This window comes from Staurois parvus, unplaced genomic scaffold (assembly GCF_062004578.1).
Source record: "Staurois parvus isolate SC_StPar_1 unplaced genomic scaffold, SC_StPar_1.0 ptg000268l, whole genome shotgun sequence".
NCBI lineage: Eukaryota > Metazoa > Chordata > Amphibia > Anura > Ranidae > Staurois > Staurois parvus.
In genome coordinates, this window is record NW_028318064.1 from 164,523 (window position 1) to 176,597 (window position 12,075).

The window sequence follows — 12,075 nt, forward strand, 5'->3', positions numbered from 1 at the left end:
CTCCTGTCTCTTGTCCTCACTACCTGCCTTGCTCTGGTGCACGCCTGGCAATCTACAAAACCTGCTCTGCCTACTACTACTGTGCCAAAATCAGAGGATCATCAGCCTTCCAAGGTCATCATCTGCAAGAGCTGCAAACAACTACTGGCACTCTTGTTCGCCTGGGTCCTAGACTCCCTCTGTTCCAACTCCAGCGGGGTAAGGGCTAGTGACACAAGTGAGGCCGACCTCGTCATTTCAGTCTCCCATCAGGTACGTGACAGTCAGCTTCCCCAAGAGCCAGAGGTACCTTTCACCATACCCAAGACCCAGAAAAGTATTGGCAGTACATACTGCCTGATCCATGTCCTTTTCTTAAAAGCTTTGTTTTATTGCTACCAGTCTTTACAGTTTTGTTTTTTTACCACTGGACAACCTCCATCCATGTTCGACATTTAAACTTTTTTGTTCATTACTTTGTTGGCTCAATAAGTGCACAAACTTCATGGTCCGCCTGTTAAATAACTTACTACTTTGTCCAACCTACCTTCCGGAACTCTTGACGCCCATACTATTTTGTCCATATACATATCACAATCATACCTACCGTAATATGACACAGTATTCTCATTCCACGTCCATGGTCTTCCAAATCGTTTGGCTTTCTTACCATGGGACTTAAATTCATTTCAGTTAATGCAAGAAGCCTTAAATCAAAAAAAAAAAAAAGCACTGCACCACAAAGCTGATGTTCTAGCACAAAGGCATCTCCTTACTGCACAATGTTCTTCAACACAAACATCAACCTATTAAATCTCCTCCTATGTTGTTATGGGAAGCAGATCTTAATAAAGCATTTAACCTTCAACAATGGGCCATAGCACTTTGGTACAACTATATAGCATCCTACTGTATAAACTACTGGGAACTTACTCAGAAGATAATGGCTCGGTGGTACAGAACTCCACATCTACTAGCAAAATTGTACCTTACTCTATCCTCCCTTTGTTGGAGACAGTGTAGACCCACTGGTACCATCCTCCACATCTTCTGAAATTGTAAGAATTTGACTAGCTATTGGAGTATTCTTGCTGAGATTACTGGGGTGTTCACACCCCCAGACCCAGGACTAGCAATTCTACATTTGGGTATAGATACCCACTGTTATATTGCATAGTTGCTATCCACATACTAATAGCAACCAAACTGATAATTGCTAGACATTGGAGAAATGAACTTGCCCCTAACCCCTCTGAAGTCCTAGCACAAGTTAACAATTATCAATACGAAAGACTATCAGCCATTGGAACAGACTCTTGCTCATCTTTTGAGAAAAATGTGAAATGTTGGAATGAGTGGTACTTGCGATAAATTTGTATAATAGTATGTTCTCTCCTCAGCTCCTGCTATTTACATGTTTCAAGATTTCCTTCTCATACACTTTCCATTTCTGGATGGACACTAAAAAATGGGCCCTGCATGGCACACCTTATTTGAATTTCTCTTTGAATAACTTTACAGTATTCTCAATATATTTTCTAATGTTTGTATACTAGAAGACTTAATAAAAAGTAATAGGAAAAAAAAAAATGATCAACACTATTGTATGTAGCTATGTATGCTTATGGAAGGGACCGTTTGAGGTCTGAAACATAACATAACATCTCAATGTCTGTAACAACAATATATGTTTGTCCTTTTATCCTTTTGAATACTATGGAATCTAGAGAATGATTGTACCTTTCCTCAGTTCACCAGTGCATCACTCGCTGAATTGGAAGTCTGTACACTCTTAGGATTGAATTGCATGTAAACTAAGATGGATTAAATACCTGCCTTTTTGGGGTATTTAGGAAACACATGACACTTATGATGCAGTCATTATAACCTTTTACTGATGGTACTGACAGATTTCTATTAAATATCTAGCTAAGCCCGATCATGTTAATGTATCTGGATATACTGAGGGACACTTACTTTGCTGTTATATCTATTATTTGTAGGGATGAAAAAGGAATTTAACTGGATGTGTTACCGAAATCCTTTCACTCAGACACTTTCCATGCTAACCTTGTCAGGAATGCGATAATGAGATGCATTTGACATCTATTAATAGAACCTTACAGCAGACTTCATACTTTCTGCTTGAGGGCAGCAAGTTCCGGTTAGACTAGAAAATTATTTTAATTATTTTATTTGGAAGCATATGCCAGTCCGTCATTTAGCCCCAGCTGTGAGCACGTAAATTTCCCCTGAGAAACCACATTACTTGTACATCCAGTCACAAAAATTGGTTCTTTTGCAGCTATTAGTAGTAGATCTAATAGTTTAAATAATGTTAAGCTATGTTGGAACAGCCACTATGATTTCTCATGCAGCTGCTGTGAAACCTTTGCTTTGAACCCTCAGTAGTATACGCTGTAACAAGGATTCTGTCTGACATTGGTATATGAACTCTGAGTATCAATGTTTGAAGAACAGCTAGATCATGCGCTAGTAGAACCAATAGTACACAGTGTTATTGACATAAAAATATGATAGATGGGTAGGGGATTTCAAAGCATGCAAAGAGCAATATATTTTAATTTATAGAAAGCTTTTCTTTAAATATACAGTGTAGTATTACATCTAAAAGCAAGCTCCATCCTTTAAAATTAATTTTAAAGGGGGACAAATTGTGTGGTCTATAATCATAAGCTATACAGCAAATAGGAATAGCTACATATAAATATAGGGTCATGTGGCTGGCCCCTTAGAAATAAGATGTTGACAATCTTGTTTTTAATGTACCATTGTCATTTGACCACATGCAAACTAAATCTGTTGCTTTGCATGATGACAACTGAGAGGATAATTAGCTTGTTTGGTAACATACATGTGGCTACATGCGTTGGGAACTTCACCTCCTTGTTGATTGGCAAAGTCAGCTGCTAGTTGCAAGTTTTTGTATTGATCTTAGACTAAGTCCCGTTCTTGATGTTGGTGGCCATTTTCTGACCATATCTTGCTGTATTTTGTATTTTTAGTCAGTTTTCATTAGGGATTGCAAAACATGTTAATCTTTTTAGACAAATAAAAAGCCACCTCGTCTTATATACTGTAATTCCTATCATTTGGTTTTCATCCATATTTACCCACAAAAAAGACCATCAGAACCAATTTTAAAACAAGTAATGTTTATTCATCAAATGAAGCTACATATTTGCTGTTTAAATGATGAGTTCATAAACTGACAATGTAGAAAAAATGGGAAGTATAACTTCTAAATATAAATCTCTGAATGAAGTATATACTAGATATTCTATGTTCTAGAGCAGGGGTCTCCAAACTTTCTAAACAAAGGGCCAATTTACTGTCCTTCAAATTTTTGGGGGGGCTGGACTGTGGCCAGTTGGAGAAGAAAATGTCCTGGTGTCAGTGGGAGTAAACAGTGCCCCATCGTTGGTATTAGAGGGAGTAATAATGCTCCATCATTGGTGTCAGTGGTAGGAATAGCATCCCATTGTTGGTGTTAGTGGGAGGAATAGTGCCCCATTGTTGGTGTCAATAGATGGAATAATGCCCCATCATTGGTGATAATGGGAGGAATAGTGCTCCATCATTGCTGTCATAGGAGGAATAGTGCCCCATCATTGGTATCTATAGGAGGAAGTGTGCCCCATCATTGGTAGCAATAGGAGGAATAGTGTCCATTTGTCGGTGTCAGTGGCAAGAACTATGCCCCACTGTTTGACAGTGGGGTGAATAATGCCCCAAGGGCCACATAAAAGCAAGCAAAGGGACACGTCGGACCCCCGGGCCACAGTTTAGAGACCAGTGTTCTACAGCCTTGTCCATTTTTAATTTTACAGAATTTTTGCCTTTACATTTACACAGGATTCTACCTATGCTGCCCCCATTTTTAAATCATTTTTGTAGCCCTAACTCATCCCAAGGATGGTTTTGAACTATTAGGTGGAATACTGCTGCAACCTTCTAAATCTTGTGCTGGCAAAAATGTTGGACCTTTAGTTCTAATATATCCCTCAAAAGTTAAATTACAACTGTCAGAAACAATTCATTTTTGTTTTCGGTTTTATTTATAACAACCCTGTTCTTGTGAAACACATTCTTTTGTAATAAAGGACGTTACGAAAGTACAGGAAAGTGCTAAAATGTGCCAAGGTTCTAAGTCCGTATTACTGGAAACTCTGATGAAGTGGTATAATAAATATTTTGATCAATTACTTTCATACAGTATAAAGAGGTTAATAGTTAAATCTCCCCTGTCAAAAATAATCTTCCTTGAACAGTCTGACTCAGGATTTACATGTTCAGGCTTTTATGTAAATTTGAAATTATGTTAATCTCATTATACCTTCATTCAAATAAATATGCAACACATTGGTATAATTTACAGATGAAAAACTCTTCAGAAAGTCCTACATAAATAGGGCATTTTAAACACTCTTGAAACCTAGTTCTAATAAGCTACTATAATTATCCACTTAATAATTGTATACAGCGGGGAAAATAATTATTTGATCCCCTGCAGATTTTGTAAGATTGCCCACTTTCAAAGAAATGAAGGGTCTATAATTTTTATAAAAGGTTTATTTTAAATGAAAGACAGAAAATCAACCAAAAATCCAGAAAAAAACTATTTTCACTAAAATGCATATGTTTCTTCACATTTTAAAGTTATCGAATATAAAAGACCAGTTTTTAATGCTTGCTTTGAAGACCAGTTTTCTGTATTTTATGTACCAAAATGTTTCTTAAGTTAATATATTATGTTTTCATTTTGTTTGTACAGAGTCTATGAAGACTAAGTGAGTACTACAAGGACTACAGCAATCAATATGAAGAATGTCAAAAAAAAAAAAAAAGACAAACAATTTTTTTCCCGTTTTTCAGATAGGGACTAAATTTATGACTATTTAAGCACTTATGAGGTGTGTATTTTTACGTTTTGTAGCATGAAAAGTCCCTTAAAACTCGTAACTTTCCATATTCTCATGAAATTAACTGTCTGCCTAATTCTGAAAATGGAAAGATTTTGTGTCATTTTATATGAGAAGTTGTGCGTGTTTGAGTTAAAGATTAACAGCACGTATGAGCTTTATAAGTTCATCAAGTAAAAGATCATAGATAAGGGACTTAATTACTTTTATTGTTCAGCATTGGAAATATAATTGTATTGTATATACCTGTTTTCTTTGTTCTTTTTAAAAAAAAAAAAAAAGGAAAAAAAAAGAAAAACATAAAATGAATTATTTTTTTTTTAAGAGTCACAAAATAAGTGTTCATTTCAATATCATTTCAAACAGTAACAATCATACTCTGATAAATGTATCAGAAGGCAGTTAGCCACCATCAGAAATCTTCATCAGACATAGCATTAATGATGAGTGATTCAGTTAAACAAATCAACAAACTAGAAAAAAAAACATTGTCTTAATGAATATATGTTTGAAGCTTTGCCTTATCTGAATAGAATCCTACAATTCATGCATCACAATTGCCTGGCTTCCTGAACCATGTCATTTTACACAGATCAGGCAAATGTGCAAATATTTAGGCCAATAAAAAAATGATCTAACCCATGAATCCCTCTAATTCTGTTGTCACTATCTGGCATACAGAAATGTAAGCAATGTAATTTGTTTGGTATGCCTATAATAAAATAATTTTTCTTTAGTGCTTTGTAGGTGTGATGACCCATTTGAGATAAAAGCACTTTGCCAGTTGCACTGCTCATATCAAATAACTATTTTTATATTAAAAGAATACTATTTTAAAATCATATGCGTTATCATCAACTTTTAACATTGTAGGTAACATAGATCAATAAAGCTGATCCTGAAAATGCAAATGATCAAAAATGTTAATTTAATTTATTTTTTCTATGTTTTTATAATTTAAGATTTTCAATATTGGCATTGTTTAGAAAAGGTCAAAACTGCTTCCTTTTTAAGGAAAATAAATATTCCCAACAATGCTGCTTTTTTTTTTTTTTTTACTTGACACCTGTTCTAGACAATTCCTCAGCTCGTGTTTGGACTTTTCAATTTCCACAGTGAAAATGTCACTGTTACTTTAAACCTGATTAAATCCATTATATATAAACCTTACCTTTTGGGTTTCATCACATCTTTCTGTTTTACCTTTTTTAACCAATTTTATGGTATTTTTACACTGTGCTTCAACGTGCACCTTTTACAAAATGTATAAACTTGAGAAAATATGGGTAAAATATATTTCCCTAATAGGGCCAATTTTTATTATTCATACAATTTCAATTTAAAAAGGTAATAACTTTTCTCAGAATAAATCCATTCCCAGAATATCAAGTGGTGTAATTAATTTCAAGTATATAATATCACTTACATAAATATTATAACACTGTGCTTTCAGAACCCCATACTAGACAAATTGTTAAAGCTCTGAGTATGTTTATACAGAGTATTACTCTTTATACACCGTTGCTACATGCAAATGATTTATAGGCAGTATTTCACTGAATATAAAACAGTATGTATGTTCTTTCTTAAAGCAAATTTTAACCCAATAATTGTGGAGTTTTGGAATGGAGTTGTATCTCTGTTGTTATTGGCCTTGGCAGAGACATCTCTTCCAAAGCCCAATCAAGTTGTGAAGGGAAATTGAGTGAGTGATCTGGAATATGGATGAGCAAAAAGTAAACAAATTACAAACTTTTTTCAATTTGCTTAAACTTATTAATGCAGTCTTATTCAATCTGTAGAGAATCACTGAAAGAAATAAACCTTTCTGGATTCAAATTTTTGCTTTTAATTTTGGTACATCATTTCTATGTAGATCTGTCTGATGTGCCGAGTACTAAATAATTCAAAAGCCAAGTGATTGTGATTAATAATGATTCTTTGATGATTAGGCAAACTTGCATGAATATATTTAGGCAAAACAAAAAGTTTGCAAATCACCTTCCATGTGAATACATTTGCTCATCCCTTATCGTTAACAGCAATAAAGATAAGGTAGTGTATCAAACGTTGGGTATAGTTCTTCTTTCAAGAACTTAGATGGTTAGATCAAGGTTTTATAATATTTAAATAAACTGATGGGATGAGATGAGGTTTGTTATCAATATATGTATATTATCTATATATGTAATGTATTGTATGGATAAATTATCTGGTTATTTAAATACATTCAGTTTGTAGAAAAATGCATGTTGGACTGGATTCTTATTCATTTTTAAAATAAAATGGGGGAAAAAAAACTGTATTTGTTTCCTTTTTTAGTCTATCACATTTGGTACAATCTTAAGTGGTATAACCATTTTCTGAGCGCTGTTTAGCATCTTAGCCCAATAATTTATGTAGTATAGTAGACATAGTTTTCCTTGTCAAAACCTGTGTTTTGAGCCTTCAAGTACTTTTTATTCCTGTCAAGGTCTGATCATGCTAAAGAGATGCCCATGTAATCAGCAGTGGATTAACTTCCAACTTATTTTCCAACTGCAGACTTTATGGACTCTATTCTCCTATGGGTTCATCTGTCTACACTGGCTAAGAGTTCATTCATGTCATGTCAAGGGTTGCAACTGCAGTGCTCATTCTGTTCTTTTTTAATTAACTTTTCAATGTATGCATGCTACCTGGGTAAGGTATACCAAGGGACTGAACCCATAGTGTCTTAGTATTATACAGTATTTATATAGCGCCAAAATGTTTGCTCCGCGCTGTACATTGTAGGCATATATTATTTGACAAGTACAACCCGATCATTAGCAAGCCAATTCATTAAAGTGGAACTTTAGTCAGAACATTATGTCTGCTTGATAAATTCAGGCTGGTCCCTTTTACAGTTATAGTTATAGCTATGTAAAACATTAAAAATAAATATATGTGCCTCCTACCTGGAAATGCAAAATCACGTATATATACACACAGGATTTTACGCACCCCTGCCACCCTGTAGCAGTATATCTGCTATAGGGCGGCAGGAAAGTGGTTAAATAACATGCATATGAAGTCCTGGATACACCACAATATACTCCTTTAACCACTTGCCTTCCTGAGGATTTACTCCCCTTCCTGACCAGGAATTTTTTTCCGATATGGCACTGTATTACTTTAACCTCCCTGGAGCTATTCCCGAGTGTAGCTGGGGGTAAAGTTTCAGCACCACAAGCGGTAACCCCAAGCTACACTCGGGAATACCTTGCAGCGTTGCTCCGGGATCCCTTCTGCACTTACCTTGTCCAGCGCTCCAGCAATGTCCCCCCTGCACCGTCCCCGGCAATGTCCTCCGGCTCATGCCGGCATCTGTATTCCGGGTTCCGTTCCCTGCGATGTCAGGACGTACGGGGACGGAACTGGTGGGAAATTTAAACATGTCAAAAAGTGACATTCACTAAATACACTAAAATCACAACGTAAAACATTACTGTATCAAAGCATTTCAAATACATCTTGTCCCTAGTGCTTTGTCCAGTGTCCTGCCTTTATTTTTACTGTTCTTTCTGCCTGGAAATTGAGAAATGCCCATGGCGTCCAAAAAGCGTCTCTTTACGTCAAAAACAGTTTTAGACCAGCTAGTAAATTAGAACTACTTGCAGAATTGAGTGATAATGATTTGTGGGGAAATTCATCATCAGACACTGAAAACAATTTTTTGTGACTTTGCTCAGTGATGTACGAACTTGGGGCTATATTTCAAATTTCAATGTTTTTGGTTTGATTATTTTATTGAATTAAATATATTATTAAATTATTATTTTTTATGATTATTTATTAAAGTTTATGATTTTGTGTTTCAAATTTTAACATACCCGGGATGTTTACTAGACTCTTGTTCGGACAGATTTCAGTGAGTTATTCCTAAAAATTACAGGCCTACAATTAAAAAAATGCAAAAAAAGTACCGCTTTGAGCACAGAAAATGCTGACATAATCAGACCGCTAGGGAGGTTAACTGACAATTGCGCGGTCATGCAACGCTGCACCCAAATGATATTTATATCCTTTTTTCCCACGAATTAAGCTTGCTTTCGGTGGTATTTGATTGTCTGTGTTTTTTATTTTTTGTGCTATAAAAAAAAATAGACCAACAATTTTGAGAAAAACAATATTTTTTTACTTTTGCTATTAAACATGTCCAGGAAAAAAATTTTTAAAAATCAAATTTAGTCATCAATTTAGGGCAAAATGTAGTCTTTGCTAAAAAAAAAATCCCAATACGTGCAAATGAATTGGTTTATGTGAAAGTTATAGCGTTCACAAATGACAGTATAGATAATGGATTTTTTTTTTTACAAGTAATGGCGGCAATCAGCGACTTATAGCGGGACTGCGGCGGGCATTCTGACACTGGGGGGAACTGACTTGGTGTCACTGACATCCCCAGTGACACCAATACAGTGATCAGTGCTTAAAAAAAGCACTGTACTGTACTAGGGAAGGGGCTAATATGAGGGGCAATCAAAGGTTAACTGTGTGCTGGGTGTGTTTTACTATGGGGCCATGTGTTTGTGCTTCACTGTAATCACACTGCTGTGGATGGCTGTACTGTGCACAAGCTGACAGGGAGGAGAACTGTTTCTTTTACAAACTATTCTCTTCCCCATCGGAGATGCTCAGCAATCACTGGGTGCTGGCAAGTAATCACTGGTGACTGACAGCTGCGGCCGCGAATGGCAATGTGGGTAGGGCGCGCTAAATCACACATATATATATATATATATATATATATATATATATATGTGTGTGTGATTTTGTGCTGTCCTGTAGCAATATATCTGCTATAGGGTGGTCGGGAAGTGGTTAAAAGTGATATGGTTTGTTTAGACAGTGGCAGTCCTAATGCCGCTAAACAACAGATCTCTGCAGGCTCCTGTTTGTAAACAAACAGGCCTGGAATCCTGGATGGCATCATTGACCAAATATTGTCAGGACCGAGAGGTTTGTTAAACATCAGTCGAGGGTTTTGCTAAGAGGAGAGTAAACAGGCTGGGTTTGGTTCGAACCTAATATAAACATAAAAGAAAGAGAACTACAAAAAAATCCCAATCTAAAGTGTAAATTACAACATGACAAAAGAGTAAAATTAATAAAGTACTGATGCAATACATGAAATATTCAGCTTAATGGTAGAAGCAGCCAAGGTAGAGTGCTAGAGGCCAATAGGGGGAAAAAAATTCAAAACCACTTGCACGGTTATTTGTGCCATTTTCAGGTCTAGAATTTTTAGTCTGCAGCAGTGGGGTATAAGTACTGTATTTCAGGCATCGTGACTCATTTCTTTGGGAATGTTGTTCTCTTATGGCTGTTCCCTTTTCATTAAGTGCAAAAGCTGGTGGACTCTGCTGCTATAGTTATTCTCTTCTCTATCCACATTTGGCTAACTATTCTAACTGTAATAAAAATTAACTTTCTTGTTTACAATTTTTCATCAATAAGAAAAACTATTTTTCTGCACACTAATAAACAAATAATGATTCAAAAAGCACCATGTGAAGCCAGATATCATATATTTATCAGTAACACTATGCATGTTAGCATTGGGACTGAGTAAACATGGAGCAACATTAGGTAAACCCTGTTCATTTCAATCATTTGGAAGCAATACATTTTTTTTAACCACTTACCCTCCAGAGGATTTACCCACTTTCCTGACCAAGCCATTTTTTGCTGTTTGACATTGTGCTATTTCAACTGGTAATTCCACGGTTGTGCAATGCTGTACCCAAACAAAATGTATGTCCTTTTTTCACACAAATAGAGCTTTCTTTTGGTGGTATTTGATCACCTCTGCAGGTTTTATTTTTTCCGCTATAAACAAAAAGACTGAAAATTTTGAAAAAATAAATATTTTTCATATTTGGTTATAAAAAATATCCAATAAACTCAAAGTTAGTCATAAATTTAGGCTAAAATGTGCTCTGGTATATGTCTTTGGTAAAAACAAATCTCAGTACATGTATATTAATTGGTTTGTGTGAAAGTTATAGCGTCTACAAACTATGGTATATATTGGAATTTACGTAGCTTTTACTTTCTGACTGGCTGTCACATTTCTTGAGGTGCTAAAATGCCAGGGCAGTACAACTCCCCCCAAATGCCCCCTTTTTGGAAAGTAGACACCCCAAGAATTTTGCAGAGGCATGTTGAGTCCATGGAACATTTTATTTTTTGCCACAAATGTTTTGAACATAACAATTTTTGATTTATTTATTTTTTATTTACACAAAGACAAGTTGTTAATTTAATGATATATTGCTCATGCATGCCATGGGTATATGTGGAATAACACCCCAAAACACACATTCTTCAACTTCTCCTTAGTATGGGGATACCACATGTGAGAGACTTTTTGGCTACATACAAGCCCCCAAAATCCAATAACCACCTCCAGGCTTTCAAAGGGCATATTTCCTCATATCACTTCCCACTACCTATCACAGTTCCAAAATTCCTGGATAATACAAACACCCCCCCCCCAAATGACCACTTTTTGGAAAGTAGACACCCCAAATAATTTGATAAGAGGCATGGTGAGTGTTTTACAGATATCATTTTTGTCACAGGATTTTGAAAAAAAGAAAAGAAAAAAGTACATTTTTTGTTTTCTTTCTTCATTTTCCAAACGTGATCACATGATCACAAGGTCCCGTTCACCGGGATCTTCATTCCGCTGTCTCTGCAGGGTATGTCGCTTTGCCTGTAGCTGTCACACTTCCACAGTAAATTGCGGGTCGGGCACATGGGAAGCGGTTAACCTCAGCAGATCCCTGGCCTGCATCTATATGTAAACAAGCAGGACAGAGCTGCTGGGTGATGTCATTGAACAAATATAGTCATGACCATATTAGGTCAATGACATTACCAGAACCCACAGCCACTTTGTCTATAAACAAAATCAGGGAACTGGCATTTAAGTGAGGTAGCTCTTTAGCACATACCAATATTTGTTAGCACTGTGGAAGTGCTACCACTGCTAAACGCCAGATCCCCTGTATTTTGCAGCGTTCGCACTACTGCTGTAAAATGACAAATATCTGTTCAGTTTCTGTTTGTAACAAAGTGGCTGGGAATCTGTTATTTAGTTGACATCACCCTAGATCTCCCCCAG

The 12,075-nt window shown here is 36.0% G+C and overlaps 1 protein-coding gene across 1 annotated transcript in view; it reads left to right on the forward strand.

Annotated features, from left to right (window-relative positions):
• The window catches only part of CXCL14 (C-X-C motif chemokine ligand 14), a 51,789-nt gene extending 44,617 nt beyond the window's left edge, over positions 1–7,172 (forward strand). Inside the window, exon 4 of the mRNA XM_089681509.1 lies at positions 4,775–7,172. Within this exon, the coding sequence (XP_089537635.1) occupies positions 4,775–4,790 (16 nt within the window). The 3' untranslated portion in view covers positions 4,791–7,172. The remainder of the gene's footprint in view (positions 1–4,774) is intronic.
• The last annotated feature ends 4,903 nt before the right edge of the window (positions 7,173–12,075 follow it).